Source organism: Macaca nemestrina, chromosome 13, assembly GCF_043159975.1.
Source record: "Macaca nemestrina isolate mMacNem1 chromosome 13, mMacNem.hap1, whole genome shotgun sequence".
NCBI lineage: Eukaryota > Metazoa > Chordata > Mammalia > Primates > Cercopithecidae > Macaca > Macaca nemestrina.
Window position 1 is genome coordinate 61,638,438 of NC_092137.1, and position 25,715 is coordinate 61,664,152.

Here is a 25,715-nt window from a genome sequence, read left to right on the forward strand (position 1 = left end):
TGCTTTTAGGTTGGGCATGGTGGCTCGCACCTGTAATCCCAGCACTTTGGGAGGCTGAGGCAGGAGGACTGCTTGAACCCAGGAGTTCAAGACTAGCCTGGTACACATGGGCGAGACTCAATCTCTATTAAAAATTTTAAAATATTAGCCAGGCATGGTGGTGCGTATCTGTCCTCCCAGATACTCAGGAGGCTGAGGTGAGAGGATTGCATGAACTTGGGAGGTCTAGGCTGCAATGAGCCATGTTCATGCCACAGAGGAGAGAGGTGGGGGAGAACAAAGAGAGGGAGGAGAGGGAGGAGAGGGAGAGAAGGGGGGAAAAGGGGGGAGAAAGGGCGAGGAAGGAGGGGAAAGTGGGGGAAGGAGGGGAAAGTGGGGGAAGGAGGGGACAGTGGGGAAGGAGGGGACAGTGGGGGAAGGAGGGGACAGTGGGGGAAGGAGGGGACAGTGGGGGAAGGAGGGGACAGTGGGAGAAGGAGGGAGAAAGGGGAGGGAGAAAGGGGAGGGAGAAAGGGGAGGAGAAAGGGGAGGGAGAAAGGGGAGGGAGAAAGGGGAGGGAGAAAGGGGAGGGAGAAAGGGGAGGGAGAAAGGGGAGGGAGAAAGGGGAGGGAGAAAGGGGAGGGAGAAAGGGGAGGGAGAAAGGGGAGGGAGAAAGGGGAGGGAGAAAGGGGAGGGAGAAAGGGGAGGGAGAAAGGGGAGGGAGAAAGGGGAGGGAGAGAGAAAATACTGCTTTTATGATCAGAAAGCTAGTTAGAAACTTTCATCGGAAAAAAGCTACCAAAGAAACCCATTCATTGCCATCACCTATTTTAGATATTTAAGTTACACTGCTGAAATGAAGTCTGAAAACCACTGACTTGAAAGCAATCATACAGAACTCAGAACATTTCAAAATAAACAAAAAATGCCCTTAGAGAAATCAATTCTCAAAGTAAGTGTACTAAACTTCCTAAATCCACTCCTAGCTATGACAACCGGGGCCAGAGGCGAAGTTTTATGTTAGTCTCAACAAACTTTTTCATGGTCTTCAAAAAGTCCAGAATTTACGACCTCCTGTGGTACTGTTAAATACGGAATCATGGACCAGGTGAACCATGCTATAATTTTAAGAGTCAAGATTTCTAGTGCCTATAATGGACACAGTTAAAAAATCTCCTAGCGGTCGGCGCAGTGGCTCATGCTTGTAATCCCAGCACTTTTAGAGGCCTAGGCAGGTGGATCACGAGGTCAGGAGTTCAAGACCAGCCTAACATGGTCTCTACTAAAACTACAAAAATTAGCGGGGTGTGGCGGCGTGCGCTTGTAATCCCAGCTACTCAGGAGGCTGAAGCAGGAGAATCACTTGAATCCTGGGAGGTGGAGGTTGCAGTGAGCTGATATCATGCCACCACACTCCAGTCTGGGCGACAGGATCAAAACTGTTTCAAAAAAAAAAAAAAATCTAACAGAGTTCTGTCCTGATATGCAGCGTTACTCAGGTTTGATTACATCTATTTTGGTGATTCAGGGGAACTGTTTTACCACTCTATTTCTAATCTGAATACATAAAGCTAGCCTCCTAAAATATTGTTATAATCGCATTTTTTAGTAGTATATAAAAAATTAACACAGATCTATAGGTTAAAAAAACACTAACACCACTAGGAAGTCTCATTAAAAAATGAATTAACGGCCCTGGACGCAGTGGCTCACAACTATAATCCCAGGACTTTGGAAGGCTGAGGCAGGTGGATCACGAGGTCAGGAGGTGGAGATCACCCTGCCCAACATAGTGAAACCCCGTCTCTACTAAAAATACAAAAAAACTAGCCAGGCGGTTGGCGAGCACCTGTAATCCCAGCTACTTGGGAGGCTGAGGCAGGTGAATTGCTTGTACCTGGGAGGCGGAGGTTGCAGTGAGCTGACATCACGCCACTGCACTCCAGCCTCAGCAACAGTGCAAGACTCTGTCTCCCCCCCCCCCCCAAAAAAAAAAAAAAAAAAAAAAGGCAATATTTTTCAAAAGTTCTTATTTTAGGTAATCCCTGAGAAAGGCCTTAATAAACTTATCAATGATTTTAAAGTCTTGGGTTTTTTTCCTCAAACACCTCCCATTTACTACATGAGTTGATCCCATCCTATTTATAACAGAGAAATTTGGTTATTTTATTTTATTTTTATTTATTTTTGAGGCGGAGTCTCTGTCGCCCAGGCTGGAGTGCAGTGGCCGGATCTCAGCTCACTGCAAGCTCCGCCTCCCGGGTTTATACCATTCTCCTGCCTCAGCCTCCCGAGTAGCTGGGACTACAGGCACCTGCCACCCGCCTGGCTAGTTTTTTGTATTTTTAGTAGAGACGGGGTTTCACCATGTTAGCCAGGATGGTCTCGATCTCCTGACCTCGTGATCCACCCACCTCAGCCTCCCAAAGTGCTGGGATTACAGGCTTGAGCCACCGCGCCTGGCCTATTTGGTTATTTTAAAAGAGAAAACAGAGAGAAATAAAAGAGTAACTAGAGAGGAAAGGCAATTCTATGTAAATTCAGCAAATGTTGCTCCATGATCAAACCAAGAAGAACTCAATGTCTCAAAATTTTCACTTAAAAGGCAGTCAGTGATGTTGGAATTAGTAGTAATAATTGTACAACATTGGAATTATTCTAAAAGATACTAAACTGGCTGGTCATGGTGGCTCATGCTCATAATCCCAGCACTTTGGGAGGCTGAGGCAGGAGGACTGCCCAAAGCCAGGAGTTCGAAACCAGCTCAGGCAACAGAGTGAGACCCTGTCTCCTCAAAAAAATTAAAAAACTAGCTAGGGGCCGGGCGCGGTGGCTCAAGCCTGTAATCCCAGCACTTTGGGAGGCCGAGACGGGCGGATCACGAGGTCAGGAGATCGAGACCATCCTGGCTAGCCTGGTGAAACCCCGTCTCTACTAAAAAATACAAAAAACTAGCCGGGCGAGGTGGCGGGCGCCTGTAGTCCCAGCTACTCGGGAGGCTGAGGCAGGAGAATGGCATAAACCCGGGAGGCGGAGCTTGCAGTGAGCTGAGATCCGGCCACTGCACTCCAGCCTGGGCGACAGAGCGAGACTCCGTCTCAAAAAAAAAAAAAAAAAAAAAAAAAAAAAAAAAAAAAAAACTAGCTAGGCAAAGAGGCATGCACCTGTACTCCCAGCTACTTAGGATACTGAAGTTGAAGGATTACTTAAGCCCAGGAATTCAAGGCTACAGTGAATCATAATTGTGCCAGTATACTCCTCCAGCCTGGATGACAGAGGAAGACCCTGATTCAAAAATTTAAAAATAAGGCCAGATGCGGTAGCTCATGCCTGTAATTCCAGCACTTTGGGAGGCCAAGGCTGGCGAGTCACAAGGTCAAGAGATCGAGACCATCCTGGCCAACATGGTGAAGCCTCACCTCTACTAAAAATACAAAAATTAGCTGGGCGTTGTGGTGCGCGCCTGTAGTCCCAGCTACTTGGGAGGGTAAGGCAGGAGTATCGCTTGAACCCAGGAGGCAGAGGTTGCAGTGAGCTGAGATTGCGCCATTGCACGCTAGCCTGGCGACTGAGCGAGACTCCATCTCAAAAAAAAAAAAATTAAAAAATAAACGCCTCAAGTATATAACCTGTCTGATTATACCATATGTATATTTAACATAAATGCAGTGGTTTCTCTCCTTTCTAGTTTTTTAAAGATAGGGTCCCACTCTGTCATCTAGAGGCATGATCATAGCTCACTGCAGCCTTGAACTCCTGGCTCAAGTGATCCTTTTGCCTCAGCCTCCCAAGTAGCTGGGAATATAGGCATGTACCACTATGCCCAGTTAATTTTTTTTCTTTTCTTTTGTAGAGATGAGCTCTTGCTATGTTGCGCAGCCTAGACTTGAACTCCCGGCTTCAAGTGGTCCTCTTGCCTTGGCTTCCAAAAATGCTGGGATTACAGGTGTGAGCCACTGTACCTGGCCCTTTCTATCATTTTCATAATCTTTTTCCCTATGCTCAGAAAAAACTTACAACACTAGGGCAATATCTCATTTCACAGAATTACACATAATTATTCAGGATAAAGAATGCAACTAGCTGGCCGGGTGTGGTGGCTCACGCCTGTAATCCCAGCACTTTGGGAGGCCGAGGCAGGCGGATCACAAGGTCAGGAGATCGAGACCACAGTGAAACCCCGTCTCTACTAAAAATACAAAAAATTAGCCGGGCGCGGTGGCGGGCGCCTGTAGTCCCAGCTACTCAGGAGGCTGAGGCAGGAGAATGGCGTGAACCCAGGAGGCGGAGCTTGCAGTGAGCCAAGATCGCGCCACTGCACTCCAGCCTGGGCGACAGAGCGAGACTCCCTCTCAAAAAAAAAAAAAAAAAAAAAAAGAATGCAACTAGCATGGCAAGGCACCGTGGCTCAAGTCTGTAATCCCAGCACTTTGGAGGCCAAGGCAGGAGGATCACCTGAGGCCAAGAGTTCGAGACCAGCCTGGTCTCGATAAACCCTATAAACACAGATAAACTCCATCTCTTAAAGTAATAATAATAAAATAAAAATAAACTTAGCCAGGCACTGTGGTGAGTGCCTAGTGTCCAAGTTACTCAGGAGGCTGAGGTGGGTGGATCGTTTGAACCCAGGAATTCAAGGTTACGGTGACCTGTGATCACACCACTGCACTCCAGCCTGGGAGACAGAGCAAGACCCTGTCTTTTAAGGGGGAAAAAAAAAACTAGGCCGTTCCCCCTTTTTATTCTGAATTAATATTACTTATGTCCAATTACCGAACCTTTCACAATATTATCAGCTTTGATGGGGACAATAGGAAAGAGAAGAAGGAAGAGACAGAAGGAGGGTCTCCAAATTTCCGTATTATTTAGAATACAGTAATTCGTTCAAAATGATTTAGAAGTAGTGCAGTAGAGTAAGACCCGGATTCTAGGACTCTTCTCAGCAATATGCCTGATCAAATCTTTTAGCCTCTGTAGGCCAGTTGCTTCTTCTATAAAATAAAAGTGTTGAGTAGGTTTCTAAAGACACAGCTATCAAAATACTAACACATGAGTTTTGAATCTTGTCCTTCTAAGAATTTTGGTCAAGTTGTGCCTCTTTAAAAAATATTAACTGGCCGGGCGCGGTGGCTCAAGCCTGTAATCCCAGCACTTTGGGAGGCCGAGGCGGGTGGATCACAAGGTCAGGAGATCGAGACTATCCTGGCTAACATGGTGAAACCCCGTCTCTACTAAAAATACAAAAAACTAGCCGGGCGTGGTGGCGGGCGCCTGTAGTCTCAGCTACTTGGGAGGCTGAGGCGGGAGAATGGCGTGAACCCAGGAGGCGGAGCTTGCAGTGAGCCGAGATCACGCCACTGCACTCCAGCCTGGGAGACACAGCGAGACTCTGTCTCAAAAAAAAAAAAAAAAAAAAAAAATTAACTAAAAATCAAAATCAAAGGCTTCAGAAAGGACAGCACAGCAGTAAAAAAAAGACTGGATGGACTATTTCCTCAAAGAAAAGTGGGATAAAAACCTCTAGTAAGCTTTATTACATTTCATAATAATTTGCTTTAAAATAATTATGTGTATATACACGCAAATTTATACATATATATAATTTTATAACATGTATGCTACCAAGTGTTTGATCTAGGACCATCTGAAACAGTTGACCCAACTTACCACATTTAATTAAATCGTCATTAGGACAGAAACTAGAAATTTTAGAGCACTTATAACAGATCATTATTAACGTAACAGAAACCTGGGAAACAACTATTACGAAAAGAAAATTTTAAAAGCACATATCTAATAAATTATACAATTTGGTATAAGGAGGTTACTCTTTTACTATATCTATGGGTATTTTTTGTTAGAATTTTCCTCAAAGACCTCACAAAACCATTGCTTTCAACCAAGGAGTAACATAAAATAAGAAGAGTAATAACAAAGCACTTTAAAACAAAGTACAGGAGAGTGTAATTATGCCTATATTTAGAGATTACCATTTTTGAAAATAAGAAAGAACACTGATACCAGGTTTATTTTAGAAGCAGCAGATTCAGTATTGCTTATAGTTCTATATCATTAAGAAATTTAGTTGGAAAAAAAATCTGTGAATTTCACATATCTAAGTCCCTAACGAAAACTATTTTCAGCATCTTTCAATTACCAAGTTAAGATACTAAAGCACCATGTAGATGGTGTTTATGTAGATTAAATGTTTCAAGTTTGCCTGATGGGACTCTCTTTTGTTGAAAAAAGACTGAGATGACTTTTTCAGAATATTTAATATATTTTATATCATGTAAGAGATTAACAGTTTCTATACTGGATGATCACAGGCTAAGATTTTTAGAAGACAGAGTACAATCTGATTTTAAATACTCTTTTTTTCCCCCCACCTAGAGCAGGAGTGAATGAAAGTTTATCAAAAAGCTTTAGAGGCCGGGCGCAGTGACTCACGCCTGTAATCCCAGCACTTTGGGAGGCCGAGGTGGGCGGATCATGAGGCCAGGAGATCGAGACCATCCTGGCTAAAAGGGTGAAACCCCATCTCTACTAAAAAATACAAAGAAAAAAATTAGCCAGGCGTGGTGGCAGGCGCCTGTAGTCCCAGCTACTCAGGAGGCTGAGGCAGGAGAATGGTGTGAACCCGGGAGGTGGAGCTTGCAGTGAGCCGAGATCGCGTCACTGCACTCCAGCCTGGGCTACAGAGCAAGACTATCTCAAAAATAAAAACAAAAAAACAAAAAAAAAACTTTTTTGGACAGTAAGGGAAGAAAGGAAAGAAGGACCGAAACTACAACTTGGAAGAAGGCCAAGTGGGTGACTTGAGAAACCAAGTGTGCCTGATTTAAAATATTCTTACAAAGAATTCTAACGGAAAATATCTGCCCTCAGGCTATGTTTTCAAGCAAGTCTCCATTCGACCTGAAAATATCCCAGTAAAGGACTACTACTTTCCACACGAAGAAAGAGAAGTATAAAGGTTACAGAACAAGTAAGCTAGAGAAAAGAGGCAGATTAAAACCAACAACAACAAAATATAGTAGATTCTCTAATGGCCATAACTCTTCATTTCCCAGGATGCACAGGAAACAGAATGTGTAAGATATAAAATGAAATTTTACACCTCTCCTCCCCCCAGAAATGGAGTCTACTTCATTACCCCTTTAAATCTGGGATGCCCTTGTGAACTGCTTCAAGTAACAGAAAGCAGCACAATAGAATATGGCAGAATTATACTGTGACATCTCAAAGGCTGCATCTTAACTTACAAAAGAAAATACTATTATTTGAAACTACTAATTACAGATAATTTGCTAAGCTTTTCTCTTGATGAAAGCAAATTCTGGTCTGTAGACTGTTTCTAAGAATGAAATTTAAAATTCCACGTGTTTCCTTTCCCTCAACTATTATTTATTTATTTTTATTTTTATTTATTTTTTTTTTTTGAGGCAGAGTCTTGCTCTGTCGCCCAGGCTGGAGTGCAGTGGCTGGATCTCAGTTCACTGCAAGCTCCGCCTCTCAGCTTTACGCCATTCTCCTGCCTCAGCCTCCCAAGGAGCTGGGACTACAGGCACCTGCCACCTCACCCGGCTAGTTTTTTGTATTTTTCAGTAGAGACGGGGTTTCACCAGGTTAGCCAGGATGGTCTCCATCTCGACCTCGCGATCCGCCCGTCTCGGCCTCCCAGAGTGCTGAGATTACAGGCTTGAGCCACCGCACCCGGCCAACTTTTATTAAGAGTCATAAAATAAGCATAGATCTATACCAGTAAAATGTTTAGATCACTACCAGTTTACTTTCTGAGTTCAATGTATACATCTTTCCTTGACAGGATGAACTATATTGAGCAAATTTACAGCACAAACTGCTAAAAAAAATGTTCTGGAGAAACATTAAATAATTCTGGTGACAATAATGATTTTCTGCCAGCAAAAACTGTCTTCGTACTTATCAGTGAGAAACAGACTGCCAAGTTAAGTCTTGGTATTACTTAAAATTCACAACATCTATTTTTACATACCTCAATAGTAGGGTGAGTATTATGCTTGTAAGCGGTATATAAGGGAAACTGAATTTGAAAAATTTTTGCCACACATAGTAAGAGTTTTTCCTTCTCATCTGTACTCCATAAACTAAAAGGATCAGAACTCTTTGAAGATTCCTCCTCAGTCAGATTACAAATTCTTGTAGAGTTTGATTTTTTTTCTATTGATTTTTGTCTTTCTGAACTTCCTTCATTACACTCTCTATCTATATTCAGTGGTTCCTCTGCTTGATTACTCTCATCTTGCCACGTGGAATCTATGTTAATAGTAGTACAATGTTTACAAAGCTGGTCCCGGAGCACTTGAACTTGGGCAATCACTAAGTTAATAAGTGCACACACTACTTGATTAAAAATCTCCAAATGCTTATATTCCTTGAAGCAGCATAGACATTGCCTATAAGAGAAAAAAAAAATGAATAAATTAGTAGTAGAGCAGCAGTTATATTTTTTAATAAAAAATAATAAGTAAGGAAATACTAAGTTATTTCTAGACTTGCTTTTATTTTTTCCTTCCTGCTGTGGTACACCTTAATAACATAAAGATAGCATCGCAACAACAACTGGTATCTTAGTATAAAGTCATCATGTTAGGTTTACAGCTATTATCTTCAGTTTCATGTATGGATTTGTCTGTCCTTCTACACAAGGAACTATTTAAAAACAAGAATTGTGGCATTTTGTTTCTCCAGTATCAAGTACTCAATATATGTTGAGCAAGTTATTAGGAAACTGGCTATAACAAAATATCTTACTAATAAAGCCAGCTATTTAATATAAGGAATTTTGTTGTCAACTAATAAAACAGCCACATTTTTAAGTTAATGTCCTTGAAGGCTATTTGGGAGGGATGCTCTGACACCATCTGGTAAATCAAAAGTGTTTAGGCACAAAACACACACACACTCTCTTTCTCTCCCCAGCTCCTGTAAAATATACATATATATAAAAAACAGGATCGGCCGGGCGCGGTGGCTCACGCCTGTAATCCCAGCACTTTGGAAGGTCCAGGCAGGTGGATCATTTGAGGTCAGGAGTTCGAAACCAGCCTGATCAACATGATGAAACCCTGTCTCTACTAAAAATACAAAAAAAATTAGCCAGGTATGGTTGTGGGCACCTGTAATCCCAGTTACTTGGGAGGCTTAGGTAGGAGAATCACTTGAACCCAGGAGGCGGAGGTTGTAGTGAGCCAAGATTACACCACTGCACTCCAGCCTGGGCAACAAGACCAAAACACAGTCTCAAAAAAAAAAGTATTACAAACAAATCCAGTTCTCCTTAGACATGTTCAGTTAGTAGCACAATGCCTGGCATATGTAGGTAATTAAAAGGATCTCAGCCAGGTGGGGTGGCTCACACCTGTAATCCCAACACTCTGGGAGACCAAGGTGGGAGAATCACTTAAGTCCAGGAGCTCAAGACAAGCCAGGGCAACATAATGAGGCCTATCTCTACAAAAAATAAAAATAAAAGAATTAGCTAGGCATCGTGGCTTGTGCCTGCAGTCCCAGCTATTCGAGACGCTTGAGCCCAGGCGGCTGAGACAGCAGTGAGCCCTGATCATGCCTGAGTGACAGAGCAAAATCATGTATCAAAAAAAGGCAGGGAATGGTCTGGTGAATCAATAGGTAATTTATACACACACAAGTACCTGGTTCTAATACTTGTATCCAATGACAGATGACAGCTAAGCAACTATAATCTATAATCTGCACCTAGTAATAGCATCAAAACATCTATATTGTAGTCTGAATAGATCACCAATGCCCTGTATGATCATGTGGAAATAATTTTATTTCTCCAAGCGTGAATTTGAAGTACAGCCACAAATTACTTGATACTCTTCTGTGTAGATGGAACTCACTTCTAGTGAATAGAATGTGGTAGAAGTGACAATGTGTGACATCTGAGACTAGGTCATAAAAGACACTGTCACTTCTGCCTTGCTCTCTTTTGGATCACTTACTCTAGGGAAAGCCACCTATCATGGAAAAACACTCAAGCAGCCCTTTAGGAGTTCACAAGAGGAAGTACCAAGACCTCCCCATTAACAACCAGCACTGAGGCTGGGTGAGTTGGTTCACGCCTGTAATCCCAGCACTTTGGGAGGCCGAGGTGGGTGGAACACCTGAAGTCAGGAGTTTGAGATCAGCCTGGCCAACATGGTGAAACCCCATCTCTACTAAAAATATAAAAATTAGCCAGGCGTGGTGGTGGGCACCTGTAATCCCAGCTACTCGGGATGCTGAGGCAGGAGATCGTGCCACTGCACTCCAGTCTGGGTGACAAAGCAAGATTCTGTCTCAAAAAAAAAAAAAACAAACAAACAAAAAAAAAAAAACAGCACTAACCTGATCACTAACTAAAGCAAGCCAACTTGGAAGTATATACTCCAGCCCCACATGAGCCTTTACAAGACTATCACCGGGCCAACATCCTGACTAAAACATTATGAGAAACTCAACCCAGAACCGAACAGCTAAAGGAGTCCCAAATTCCTGTCCCATTGAAACTTTGAGGATAATAAATGTTTACTGCTGTTTTAAGATACAGTACTACTTTTGGAGCATTTCTGTCACACAGAAATATATAATTATATATATATATATAAATAATGCATCACATCTTTTTTATCTGTGGCAAAATGAAAGGGTTTTTATTTTTACCTCTAAGACCTCTCCAGCTTTACAATTCTATAATATCACAACTCCCACAAGAAGAAAAATAAACACATTTCTCCTCCAATTCTTCTGATTAACAGCTTCTTCCTCCGATGTTTAGGAAAAATCAGGTTTAAAGTAAGAGGTCAGGCTGGGTGTGGTGGCTCACGCCTGTAATCCCAGCACTTTGGGGGCTGAGGCAGACAGATCACTTAAGGTCAGGAGTTTGAGACCAGCCTGGCCAACATGGTGAAATCTCATCTCTACTAAAAATAAAAAATCAGATGGGTGTGGTAGTCTGCCTGTAATCCTAGATACTAAGGAGGCTGAGGCAGGAAAGTCACTTGAACTTGGGAGGCGGAGGTTGCAGCGAGCCGAGATAGCACCCCTGCACTCCAGCCCGGGCGACAGAGTGAGACTCTCTCTCTCAAAACACATACAAAACCAAAGTGAGAGGTCATATAAACTTGAGTGTAAGGCAGGTGCACTGTCTCAGCCTGTAATCCCAGCACTTTGGGAAGCCAAAGTGGGCATATCACTAGAGGCCAGGAGTTCGAGACCAGCCTGGCCAATATAGCAAAACCTCGTCTCTACTAAAAATACGAAAATTAGCTGGGCGTGGTGACAAACACCTGTAATTCCACCTACTCAGGAGGCTGAGGCACAAGAATTGTCTGAACCTGGGAGGCGGAAGTTGCAGTGAGCCAAGATTGCACCACTGTACTCCAGCCTGGGTGATAGAGGCAGACTGTCTCAAAAAACATAAAAAACTTAGAAAAATCAGGTTCAAAGAGGTCAGGCCAGGTGTGGTGGCTCACGCCTGTAAGCACTTTGGGAGGCTGAGGCAGGCAGATCATTTACTAAAAATGGAATCTGAAATCCCAGAAAATGATCTTGAAGTCAGATTTGGATGGAGAAAACCAAAGATTCAGCCAAATTTACTTTTAAAATAAGTGTTAGGGCCAGGTGCAGTGGCTCTTGTCTGTAATGCCAGCACTTTGGGAGGCCAAGGCAGGTGGATCACTTGAGGTCAGGAGTTTGAGACCAGCCTGGCCAACATCGTGAAACCCCGTCTCTACTAAAAATATAAAAATTAGCCAGGTGTGGTGGCGGGTGCAATTCCAGCTACTTGGGAGGCAGAGACAGGAGAACTGCTTGAACCCAGGAAGTGGAGGTTGCAGTGAGCCAAGACTGTGCCACTGCACTCCAGCCTGGGCAACAGAGCGAGACTCCATCTCTAAAATAAATAAAATTTAAAAAATAAAATAAAATTAAAAAATAAAATAAAATAAAACAAAACAAAAATAAAAATAAAATAAAATAAAAATGTTAGACAATGAGCATTAAACTGCTTGGTAATGGACCTAAAACTGATGATCTTCGAAGACAAAAATTACGTCAACAAAGTAACAAAAGAAACTGGGTCTGGGTCCTTCCAGACCCAAAATAAACAAGTTCAAAAGGAGTTGTGAGTCTCATGAGGGAACACACACGTACACAAATGTATGTATTTTTTAAATAACTGTATATTACGTAAATAATATTTTTCATTCTATTACACTCAATTCTGAGAAGTCTAGGCATGTGAATTCTCAATACAGCATTTCCCTCTGTATATCAATGGTTTCCAACCTTTTTGGCACCAGGGACCCGTTTTATGGAAGATAATTTCTCCCAGGACCCAGAGGACTTTGGGATGATTCAAGCACATTACATTTATTGTGCATGTTATAGTATCACACTGTAATATATAATGAAATAATTATACAACTCACCATAATGTAGCATTAGTGGGAGCCCTGAGCTTGTTTTCCTACAACTAGATGGTACCATCTGGGGGTGATATAAGACAGCGATAGATCATCAAGCATTATATTCTCATGAGGAGTGTGCAACCTAGATCCCTCACATGCACAGTTCACAACAGGATTCACGCTCCTGTGAGAATCTGATGCTGCCACTGATCTGACAGGAGGTGGAGTTCAGGTGGTAATGTGAGCAATGGAGAATGGCTGTAAATACAGATGAAGCTTCACTCACTCATCTGCCCTTCACCTCCTGCTGTGTGGCCCGGTTCCTAATTGGGTACCAGTGTGTGGCCCAGGGGCTGGGGACCCTTGCTGTACATTGTATCCAAAATGCAAGGCAGAAAGGTGTTTTAAATAAAAACATCACTTTCAGTCAAAACCAGCTTGAATTTTTTTTAGCTACAAGCTTCACGAAAACCAGCTTGATTTTACACATAAACTTACTTGTTCTCTATTCCAAATCCTACTACAAATATACTAAAGAACACTCCACAAAAATAGAAATAATGAAACAGAAGATGACAGCTATCAACACACTTTGAGTGACAGAAAAGGGAAAAATAGTAAGTAATTCAGAGTGAAAGAAATAAAGTTCTTTTTTTGGGGGGGGTGTTTTCATGGGTTTTTGTTTTGTTTATTTCAAATACTGAAAAAGTCCTTTGGGCTCTGTGGGGTTCCCCATGCTTATGGCTCCTTTCTCCCACACTCACCGCTCCCCACAGCAAATCTATTTCAAGGACAGTACTTTTTAAAATGATTAACGTTGAGTTCTCAACTAGCTCTGCAGAACCAGAGGAGCTGTTTGCATCTGTGTGTACAGATGGAGTTTCTTTCATCTGACACCAGGTCTCCAACCACACTGAAACAAGACATTTATCTACAGAGCTCAACTAGAACTCCTCTTCATTAGTCCACTCCACTTCCTTCCCCTCACACCTACCCCACACCAGCCACGTGGTTAAGAAGGATAGTCAGGAATGTTTTTTTTACTAACTCCAAGCCCTAATTCATATTCCTCCGTATCTCCCACCCCCACCCCCAGAATTTCATTGAGATTTCTCCCAATTGTTATTTGGAAAAAAGGTAAAACAAAAAAGGTTCAAGGTCTTGGTGCTCAGCCCAAGGGGCTCCACGTGCCAGGGACACCAACGTGCAAGGGCTGCTGCCTCTCCAGCCCGCACCCGAGCCACCTCCTGACCCCTGGCTGCAAAAGCAAGAAGGGGCAGGAGCCAGCACAGGACCCAGGTGTGGGGCGGGGGGGGGAAGGGGGCAGCATCTCAGGATCTGGCGGAGCCCCAGGCAGCATCGTTCAACTTGGCCACCCGCAAGCTTGCTGGTGACGAGCAAGGACTTTCTCTGGGGCAGATCCTGTGGGTTGGGGATGTGGTCACCAGTCACCAGGTTCTTATCTGGTCCTGTACGGGGCAGCTGCTTATTCTTCATCTCGGCTTTGGCCATGTTGTAGCCTCCTGAGTCAAATTACTTTTGCCCTTTCTGGAGTCTCTTCATGAGGAAGTCGGAGCCTCCAGGCTTTTGTCCTAGGCTTGGGTATTTGGCCTTTAGCTTTGCCTCTTCAGCTCTCTCAGGGAGAATACCTTCTTTCTCCTGCGTGTCCCGCTTCTCCTTGCCGATCTCCTCCGCAGGGTTCTCTTCTTCTTTCTGGGACATGGCGGGACCGGGACTGGAGTGTAGGGGACCCGGGAAGGCAATTAGAGAAGGGAAGGGGGAGGGGAAACGGGGACAACCTGCGCTGCTGCTTCGGCTCCTGCCACTCGAAAGGAATAAACTTCTAACTAGCTAAGAAAGAGATTTACAAAGAAAAAGAAAAATCAGCCCCACAGGTCAAGGCTGCAGTGAGCTAGACTATGCCACTGCACTCCAGCCCAGTGACAGATCGAGACGCTGTCTGGAAAAAGAAAAGAAAGGGAAAAAAACTGAAAGCAAGATAAGTGAAATATATGACTTAAATGGTAAACCTCCTCAAGTACCTTTCCTATCTGGTACCCCAACCACCAGACTAACATATCGCAAAGCCAAAGATTGAAAGATACTTCTTTTAAATGTCTTTTTGTAGCTCTTTCCAAGTTTATTTCTTTCACTCTGAGTTACTATTTGTCCCTTTTCTGTCATCCAAACTACGCTGATAGTTGTCATCTTTCGTCCCATGCTTTCTGTCCTAGAGTGTTCTTAGTTTAGTGTATTTGTGGTGGGGTTTGGAATAGAAAAAGCCCATTTAGCCCCAACAAGAAAGCCTACTCACCATTTAACCATCATACAGTGGTGGCCAACATCTGAGATGCCCTGACCACAGAGACCTTCAAATTCACTGTTTAGTACTCCTCTCATAACCAAGAAAGAATAACAATAATAAGATTTGCAAGAAAAATTTTATCTGCCTTTGGATCACCAAAGGCATATAAAAACAAACAGTAAGGTGACGCGGTGGCTCATGCCTGTAATCTCAACACTTTGGGAGACGAGGCGGGCAGATCACCTGAGGTCAGAAGTTTGAGACCAGCCTGACCAACATGGAGAAACCCTGTCTCTACTAAAAATACAAAATCTGCTGGGCACGGTGGTACATGCCTGTAATCCCAGCTACTTGGGAGGCTGAGGCAGGAGAACCACCTGAACCCAGGAGACAGAGGTTGCAGTGAGCCAAGATCACGCTATTGCACTCCAGCCTGGGCAACAAGAGTGAAACTGTCTCAAAAAAAAAAGAAAAAAAAAAAGAAAAGAAAATAGAAAGGAAAAGAAATTTAGAGGAAATAGATAAAACACAAAAAGAAAAAAAAAGACTTTAGCTGTAATTTATATCCTGAGAGATATAAGATATTAGATTACTGAAATAAGAATGAAATGTTATGAAAATATAAATTCAGATTACAAAACAGAGCATTTTTTTGGTCAGTGAGCCAAAATAATAACAAAATTCAGAGCACTGTAATAATGTACACAAATACATGTCATATACCTTTTTGCATATACATCATTTACAATTTAAAAACCAATTAAAATTATAGCAATTTGTAAAATTCAACAAAAGGTCCAGAAAAGGGAAAAATGAAATCTCCCACAAAATAGAAAAAAAATATGAATAATGGAGAGAAAAGACTTGGTGCAATGGCTCACACCTGTAATCCCAGCACTTTAGGAGGCTAAGGTGGGATGACTGCTTGAACCCAGGAGTTCAAGACCAACCTGGGCAACAACACGAGACCTCCTCTCTACAATAAAAAAATATATTAGCTGAGTATAATGGCATATGCCTGTGGTCCCAGCTACTTGGGAGGCTGAGGTGGGAAAATCACTTGAGCCCAGGAAGTTGAGGCCACAGTCAGCCATAATCACGCCACTGCACTCCAACCTTAGCAACACAGCAATCCCATCTCAAAAAAAAAAAAAAAAAAAAAAAAAAGGGGGTGAATATGAAAAGGAAGTAATCAAGAAGGGTACAATATCTCACTAATATAGTTCCAGGAAGTGAGAGCAATAAATACAGAATTAAGGAAATTATGAAATAAAATTTTCACAACCAAAAGGCCCACCAAAACAGACAGAACATTGCTGAAGCTGAGGAGGGATACAGATCCTAAAAGCTTTCAGGGAGGGTGATAAAGAGTATCAAGGAGGCCGAGCGTGGTGGCTCATGCCTGTAAACCCAGCACTTTGGGAGGCTGAGGCAGGCGGATCACGAGGTCAGGAGATAGAGACCATCCATGGTGAAACCCCGACTCTACTAAAAATACAAAAATTAGCTGGGTGTGGTGGCATGTGCCTGTAGTTTAAGATACTCAGGAGGCTGAGGCAGGAGAATTGCTTGAACCTGGAAGGCGGAAGTTGCAGTGAGCCAAGATCATGCCATTGCACTCCAGCCTGGCAACAGAGCGAGACTCTGTCTCAAAAAAATTTAAAAAGTAAAAAATAAAAAAAATAAAAGAGGCCAAGTGCAGTGGCTCACGCCTGTAATCCTAGCACTTTGGGAGGCCAAGGTGGGTGGATTGCCTGAGCTCAAGAGTTCGAGACCAGCCCAGACAACATGGTGAAACCCCGTCTCTACTAAAATACAAAAGAAATTAGCCAGGCGTGGCAGCGTGCGCCTGTAGTCCCAGCTATTCGGGAGGCTAAGGCAGGAGAACTGCTTGGACCCAGGAGGCGGAGGCTGCAGTGAGCCAAGATCACGTCACTGCACTCCAGCACTCCAGTCTGGGCTACAGAGTGAGACTCCGTCTCTACAAAAATAAATAAATAATTTTAAAAAACAAAAGAGTATCAAGGAAAAGCACAGAAATAAAAAGGGCTACTGCTTCTCCAAAGCAATACTGGAACCTAGAATACAATGGATCAATACTACCGAAATTCTGCAAGCAATTTTCCACCTATAATTCTGTATCCAATAAGACCTATCAGTAAGTATAAGGGTAGGAGAGACATTTCAGGTCTGGAAGGTCTAATAAACATTTGTCTCCCCATGTATCCTCTCTCAGAAAAGATGTCCTCCACAACAAGGAAGTAAACTAAAAAGATGACAAAATGGAATCCAGGAAACTTGGAGATCCAAGAAAGGAGATGTTACCAGAGGAGGGTACCCAGGTTCTTGGCGCTTTGAGCAAAGAATAGGACAAAAGCACAAACAAAGTGAGCAAAGAATAAAGCAACAAAAGCAGAGATTTGCTGAAAATGACAGTATACTCCACAGGGTGGGAATAGTCAGAGCAAGGGAGTCAAGGACCCAGTTACAGAATTTTCTGGGGTTTAAATACCCTCTAGAGGTTTCCTATTGGTTACTTGGTGTACACCCTACCTAAATGAAGTAGTGGCCCATGATCAGTCTGAAGTTACAAAGTTACACCCTATGCCAAAGACCAGTCAGAGGCTGAAGTTACAAAGCTATACTCCTATGCAGATGAAGACTTGGCCTGCCACCAGCGTAATTAGTTGCAGGAGGGGACCAATCAATGGTAATTTCAATTTTTCACCTGCCACACAGAAAAGTGTGGGGAGGTTGCAAAGCGGGTAGCCTCTGGTCCTTTTGCTACTCACGCATGGAATCTCAGGGTTTTCCTTTTCATTTAATTCTAGGAAGTCAGCGTGAATTGGTCTCAGATTCCCTGCCTCCAGACCCTAAAGTTCTCCTGCCTCAGAGACAAGCAAAATGAATTATAAGGATGAGATGTGAAGGGAAGGTAGTTTAGTAATTCTAGAAAGTAATCAATACTCTAGGGCTATGACCAGGGGTGGCAGGATAATAGATCACCTAATGATGCATAGTTTACGAGTGTTTGAGAAGAATAAAGTGATCCACACACAGAAAATTAACTGAATGAAAAAAGTAAACCAAGAAAGAGAGAACATGCAAGATATAAAATGAACTAGGGAACTTTTTTGGCTCATTGCTGAGCAACATTTTTATTTTTAGAACTACTCTAAGAACAGATGTAACTATACTGAGAGAATTGGAGAAGGTAAAAGAATGAAATCCTTATATATCATAAATGGAAGTTAATAGGTTACACCTAAAATTGATGTAGCAACAGCAATATAAGAAGAGTATTTCAGAATACTATATAGAGGTTAATATCAAAACCAGCCTGGTGTGGTGGCTCACGCCTGTAATCCCAGCACTTTGGGAGGCCAAGGCGGCCAGATCCCGAGGTCAGGAGATCAAGACCGTCCTGGCTAACACGGTGAAACCCCGTCTCTACTAAAAATACAAAAAATTAAGTGGGCCTGGTGGCAGGCGCATGTAGTCCCAGCTACTTAGGAGGCTGAGGCAGGAGAATGGTGTGAACCCGGGAGGCGGAGCTTGCAGTGAGCTGAGATCATGCCACTGCACTCCAACCTGGGGGACAGAGCGAGATTGTCTCAAAAAAAAAAAAAACCAACCAACATCTGAAAAAGGTGAAGACAGAAAGAAGGGTGAGGAGACAGGGGACACAGGGACTTTTTTATTATAGGCATTTCCCTGCCAACTAATTTTTTTTTTTAACTCTGTATTACTTATGTTGGTACACCAATATCATACATATCCTTCCACCATCTGAGCTTATCTTATTTTCTTCTCAGTCTCATTCCTGCCTGCTAAAAGTATCTAAGTAGAATTATATGCTGCCCACCTAAATAAAATGCACTTATGTTTTTGAAATGCAATGATAAAAATTTCTAAATGCCTCATATAAAGTATGTAGCTTTAATTTTAAAATTAATACTAAGTCAACATTCATGAGGAATCTACATGTCAAAATAAAATTCTTTGCAGGTTAGGTTTTAGAATTGCATCTAGCAACAAATATTCCAATGGGTCTAATATCATTTCCCTAGCCTAGTTCTGCTGAAAGCATGAAAGGATTCTGCTGAAAGCATGAAAGGACTATTACTCTACAGTATTCAACCTCACCAAAAACTGTTTTATGTATCAGCTAATTTATGAAAAGCACTACTTTAAACAGCGGTCAGTATCAATAGTCCATTGGCCAAACAAATTTCTTGATGCCAAAATAAAAGGCAGAGCCTTAAAGAGTGAACCACATATGCGTACGCTGGCCAGGCGTGGTAGCTAATGCCTGTAATCCCAGCACTTTGGGAGGCCGAGAGCTTGCAGTGAGCCGAGATCACACCACTGTACTCCAGCCTGGGCAACAGCGAGACTCCGTCTCAAAAAAAAAAACAAAAAGAGTGAACCACATACATTTAACCTATTTAAAAGCAATGGCTTCTAAAACTATTCTAAAAAATAAAATTTATTAAAACAATGAAAACATAAAAATAAAAGCTTCAAAGACTAAGCACAAATGACAAGTATAAAATGTACTACTTTTAGTCTGGAAACCTGACAGAGAACTTCACCCTGGCTGGCATCCAGAGTTCTTATACAGAAGAAATTCCTGAAATAAAGTTAGAGTTGATAGGTAGGAGATAATAAAGAGCTTTAAATACCTGCTAAGGAATATGGAATTTCCAAGATATAAACCTAACTCCATTTTGTAGTAAGCTTAAAACAAGCAAAACAACAACAACAACAACAACACTTACAACATGAGGAATTATGCTCTGTGGTAGCGGAGCTTCTGTCATACATGATATTCCTTTGCAGATGTGCATATGCCCTTTCCCTAATTTAGGGAATTTCAATTTATTCAATTATTCAATTAATTTCAATTTATTCAATTAATTTAATTGAATTTATTCAATTAATTTAATTCAATTTATTCAATTTATTCAATTAATTAATAATTTATTAATTATTCAATTAATTTCAATTTATTCTCCTATTCCTTTCTCTTCCCATTTTCTGAGTTAGTTTTCCTCCTATTCCATTCCCAATCATTAAATTAACAAAATGATGATAATCTGGTAAACAAACATGTGTTATTAAACTCCCTAATCTTTTTTTTGGGGGGGAGGGGGACAGCAAGTAGAATGTATTGGTGAGTATTAAGAGGCCGCAGCACAGTGGAAGCCCTCATGAGTGCAGGGCCAGCCACTTGTCCAGAGGGCCATGACTAGGGATGTACTTGAACCCACAGCCATCTAGGATGAGCGGCTTCTCAGCCACCATGTCTTCAAATTCATCGGCATTGAACTTGGTGAAGCCCCACTTCTTTGAGATGTGGATTTTCCAGCTGGGGAACCTGAACTTGGCCCTGCGCAGGGCCTCAATCACATGCTCCTTGTTCTGCAGCTTAGTGCAGGTGGACATAACTTGGCCAGCATGAACCCTGGACACAGTGCCCTGGGGCTTTGCAAAGGCACCTCGCATGCCTGTTTGGAGCCTACATTGGGATAGCGCAAGGTCAGAAACATGAACATACATCTGAAAGGCCTGTCTCCAAGGTCCCTTAGAGCAACCCATACAACAAACAGGCTGCATATATTACCAAGGAAGCTGCTGTTTGCAGCGACTGCACACTGGGGCCCCCATAAGGAAGGGAACTCAGTTGGCTTAATTGGCTGCAGGACCTCCGTCATGTTATAGCCAAAGTAGAGACAGCTATATGACTGTTAAACAGCACTTAAAAATGATGACACAGATAACACTTGATCACAGAGACTGACCACGGTTAACTGTACCTGAAATATCAGACCATAAAGTATACATATAGTAAAACCACATTTTTGTAAAATTTAAAACTGTACTGTTCGCAATCTCTCACACCATGGATATACACAAAAAGTTACAAGTTGTTACTCTGAATCGTGGCATGTTTTTGTATTTAACTTCGATTCTCTAGTTTATCAAAGTTTCTTTTCTTTCCCTACAATGACTGTATCATTTAAATAAGAGAAAAAATAGTATAAAATACTAAAATCTTTTTTGCGACATAGTCTTGCTCTATTCCCCAGGCTGGAGTACAGTGGCGTGATCTCAGCTCACTGCAACCTCTGCCTCCCAAGTTCAAATGATTCTCCTGCCTCAGGCTCCCGAGTAGCTGGGGTTACACATGAGCACCACCACACCTGGCTAATTTTTGTATTTTCAGTAGAGACGGGGTTTCATCATGTTGATCAGGCTGGTCTTGAACTCCTGAACTCAAGTGATCCACCTCCCTGGGCCTCCCGAAGTGCTGGGATTACAGGCATGAGCCATTACCCTGGGCCAAAAATCTTTATAATGCTTGTAAATATTGAATTATTGTTAACATACTTTTTTTTTTTTTTTTTTTTGAGATGGAGTCTCACTCTACTGCCCAGGCTGGAATGCAGTGGCACAAATCTCAGCTCACTGCAACCTCCGTCTCTGGGTTCAAATGATTCTGATGCCTCAGCCTCCTGAGTAGCTGGGATTACTGGTACACACCACCACCCCTGGCTAATTTTGTATTTTTATTAGAGATGGGGTTTCACCATGTTGGTCAGGCTGGTCTTGAACTCCTGACCTCAGGTGATCCACTCATGTTGGCCTCTCAAAGTGCTGGGATTACACACAGAAGCAACCACACCTGGCCTACCATACTATTTTTGAAGTGAACATTCTCCATTATCTATATTGTAGTTAATACACTACAAAAACAATTTATGACCACTGATAATCTTATGAAAGCTTTTTTTCTTCAGGAAACTTATAAATAACATGTTGTATGAAATATCACGGGTTTATCAGCACGCTAAGGTTCACTTATGGACTCACCTGGTCCACGGCCCCCAAGTTAATGATGCCTTTTGGAGATTATACATGCTTTATTAGTACCTGTTTATCCCCTAATGAGAACCACAATCTTAATCTAGGCAACAATATTTTCTGACGCTCAAGAAAATAATTTAGGGGAGGAAGAGAGGGAGATGAGAATAGACAAAAATTTTCACTACAAAGCACTGTGATCTAACTAATTTATTTTTACCTGTTCTCCCTTCTATCAGCACGAACAATTAAGAGTATAACATTCCACTTTTGTTACTACGAGCTAACAACTGTTCATACTTATTGACAGGTGAACAAAATTACAAATTATTCAATGTTCTCCAGCTTAGCTTTACATCTTAATTTGTATTTCATTTTCCAGAACAAATTTTAACAAATTTAATTAAAATAGGTGTTTATTAAGTCCTTTTAGCAAATACAGAGCTAAGCACTTTGTTTCCTTACAATGTCATTAAGACAGTAGTAGCTTTATTATTATTCTATTTCCACCAATGAGGAAGTGAGAGTTTATACAACTTAACTAATTTGTCATAATCACTCGTTCACAGGTGATGAAGCAGGACTAGAATCCTTGTCTATCTAGAGCCAAGGCCACTTTTTTTTTTTTTTTTTAAACAGAGATGGGGTCTCGCCCTGTAGCCCAGGCAGGTCTCGAACTCCTAGGCTCAAGTGATCCTCCGCCTCACAGCCTCTCAAAGAGACAGGCACGGGCCGCCACAACCTGCCAGGCCACACTTTTCTTAATCACTACATTCTAGGGCAACACGAGGTAAACCACAGGCTCTCTATGGTTTGGAGGCAAACACTTTGATATTCTAATAAGATCTAAGAATTACTGCCTAAAACTGCACATATGAAAACCTCCTTTATAATTTCATTGCCATCCACAGACTCTTGGTTAAAATTTCATAATACAGGGATTAAAAATAAGCTAGAATACAAGTCTATTAGGAATGAGAAAATATAACTCCCACCCCATCTCCACCAATAACTAGTGATGAGATTTTAGGAAAATGATTTTGTTTCTCTGGATTTCATTTTATTCAGTGGCAAACTTATAGATCCTGAAATCAGAAGTGTAGATTTTTTTTCCTAGTATAACATGTTGCCACCCTAGCTGTAGTTACAATAATTAAAACTCAAGATTATGACTCAGATGCAACATTTCTCAGCAAATCACTGTGGACTATTAAAGTTCACCTTCAATCATAAACATATTAGTATTATGTAATATTCATCCATTCCATCCATAATGCAACAGTAACCACTGCTAAATTTACTGAAATTCAGTGAGACTGAAAAAGAAATGCCAATAATGATGGTACAGAATGTTTACATAAAATCCACAAACTCTTTTGCAACAAGGGTATCTGCCAACTTTACTGAAAGAAGCAAAAAGGATATTACCGTAGAGCAAATGTTATTTGAAGCTAAACTATTCAGCTAAACTCTATGTTCAGCTAGACTGTATACCTCAGAACATTCATTTATGTATCACTGCATTTAACATGTTCACTGGCACACAATGCTTCAAACATTCTTATCCATTAAAATGTTTTAGAAGGACTAAGTTTAAGCTAGGTAGGCACAGAAGTTAAAATAATGTTTATTCTCATTTGTTTATTCAAGGGAAAAAATTATTAGCAAAGACTAGTTAAAATCACACTGAGGAACAGGAATCCTTTTTATAAACTTCGATTATATTAACATTTGTTTTCCTAAAATTTTATTTCCTATAGTCTCAATAAATGTATTATTTAGAAACTGGTCTGATATACATAATTACAGAAAAGAAACAGATAGCAAGTGGCTTAAAAGTATCCCCTTATCACAATGACTTTTCTAAGGATTAAGATTGTTACAAGCCTTTAGCTACACCATAAAAATTATTTAATCTCTCAAAACAGTTATTTTTCAGAATTTCTGTCACTCTCATATCCCTAAATAAGGAGGGGTCAAAGAAAGAAACTGTTATTTATGCCCATGTTTTAAAAACAGAATCATGATCGACCTCATGAGTAAAGATTTAATAAATACTGACAAACTGTCATTTAGTAACTAATGGTATCTAACCCAACATCCTAAAAAGAAAATGTGACAATAAAAATGGCAACTTATAACACAACTCACAAAAATTAGTCTTCAAAATACCTAAAGATGCATACCTCTGTGTCCAGGAATTGATATAAGTAAATATTTTGAGAGTATGTTCCTTTCTGAGCTGCAGTCCATCACCACCTTCTACATCTGATACTGAAATAAAAAAGAAATTTTAAAATTATTAATAATGCTAAACCAGTATTAAAGCCAATAAATAGTTCAAAATAAAGTCCAGAGTTACAAATGTAAACATTTCAGATAATCATTCTTTTGCTTCCAAAGAAAATAAGTCTACTTTTAATTAATAACTCATCTGAGCTTAAGAACAGATTTTTGACAGATGTAAGGGGTGAGGGGGGCGGTGAGACTTCGCCACTTATTCTGGGATTATCTCTCATCTCCAAAACCACCCTTCTGTTGTGATGCTGAGGCTGGGACCATGCAAGCTACATTTTTCATTTCCAGCTGTCTTCCTGTTAAGATCTTGTTCCTCCAGTGCCTATAGGGTACTAGAAGAAGGCAGGAGGAGAGACCAAGGACTTGTCAGCTTGCTGTATCTGAAAGCAGTAGCACTGATTCTAGCCTCCAGCTTAGTATTCCAAGAACCAGTCTCATGGCACTCCTCTCAGGTGTATCAGCAGTAGCCACAGAGCATACCTTCCTTGAAGTCATAGCTTCCTTCACACGACCTTCCTCTTTTGATATAAGGAAGCTTGAGAGCATTCAGTTCTCATTAAAAGACCATTTCCCAAAATAATAAAAATTGAACATAATCATTCTCATAATTCCATCATTTTAATGCCTTTTACCTTCTTCGGCTGGTCCACACAGCTTTACAAAGTAGAAAACATAAGGGTCTTTGAAGCCACTAAAGCAATTATTATGTATGTACAAGAAAGCATTTTTGAGGCTTATCAGCTTTTTCACTGTTTCTTTATATGTTGCTAGTGTCTTCTCTTTAATCCCCAGAAATCTTGCCTGGATTTCTGCATCACATTAATGTGAGGAGAAATCCCCTATGAAGCAGTAAGATGTCCCACTATACTAATATTTTTCCTGTACCAAATACATACGAGGTTAGTTTACATTTAAAACACACACACACACCCCTTCTACTTAATCAGACTATATACACAATGTTAAGACTTACAGCACACTTCCTCAACTCAGCTCCAAAAATGCTGGTAAGCTGAACTAGGAGGTTGGAAGATTCCTCTCTGGTAATACTGATTAACCAAGAAGGGGTTTAAAAAAAATTACCTCGGCCAAGGAGAAAAGGAAAAGGCGTCAGGCCAAAATATATGTGGAACAGTCACAAGGTAGTAACACCTACACCCAAGACCAGGCTTTTGGGACCTAGATCACATCTGAAGCCCTGGAAGCCGTAGACACTACTGACCATCAGAGAGAAGACTCAGGCAACAAAGCCTATTAACTAGGACAGAATAAGATAAAGTGGGGGCCTAAGATGAAGCAACCACTAAAAACAACCTCTGGCATCGTATGATTTCAGCAAGGTGAAGAAGGGATCACAGTACGCTCTGTCAGTTTTCCTTCCCCAGCCTTAACAGTGCTTAAAAACACAGGGAAGAGTGGCTACAACCATCATATCCCTCTCTAACAAAAAACACACAGGGCACACATTCTGAAAAAAGTTTGTGTGGTCAGAAAACCACCCTCACCAGAGGCCCGCCTGGCAGCCTAACTGCTAAACAACAAAAACTTTCCATCTCATTCCATCCAACCCAGAACCAGAAAGGCAAGGGAAGGACATTTCATCAGACTAGAGTTCTCCAAACACACAGCTATCATCATACTCAATGGTGAAAGCCCGAAAGCTCTTCCTCTAAGATCAGGACCAAGATAAGGTGGCCACTTTAATAACTTCTATTCAACACAGTATTGGAAATTCTAGTCAGAGCAATTCAGTGAGGGAAAAAAATGGAAAGAATTCAAGTCACCTCTGTCCGCAGATAACACGAACC

The 25,715-nt window shown here is 41.5% G+C and overlaps 1 protein-coding gene, 1 non-coding gene and 1 pseudogene across 6 annotated transcripts in view; all 3 read right to left on the reverse strand.

Annotated features, from left to right (window-relative positions):
- The window catches only part of LOC105465104 (ubiquitin specific peptidase 34), a 286,477-nt gene that overhangs the window by 211,571 nt on the left and 49,191 nt on the right, over nucleotides 1-25,715 (reverse strand). For all 5 annotated transcript variants that reach the window (XM_024787781.2, XM_071076772.1, XM_071076771.1 and 2 more), the window contains exons 2-3: nucleotides 23,796-23,883; nucleotides 7,997-8,417 (exon numbers count right to left, since the gene is read on the reverse strand). In XM_024787781.2, the coding sequence (XP_024643549.2) occupies nucleotides 7,997-8,417; nucleotides 23,796-23,883 (509 nt within the window). The remainder of the gene's footprint in view (nucleotides 1-7,996; nucleotides 8,418-23,795; nucleotides 23,884-25,715) is intronic.
- On the reverse strand, nucleotides 8,329-23,789 carry LOC139357864 (alpha-endosulfine pseudogene; annotated as a pseudogene).
- On the reverse strand, nucleotides 20,312-20,447 carry LOC112423732 (small nucleolar RNA SNORA70). Its single transcript, XR_003014293.2, has one exon. It is a non-coding gene; the product is annotated as a small nucleolar RNA SNORA70 (small nucleolar RNA).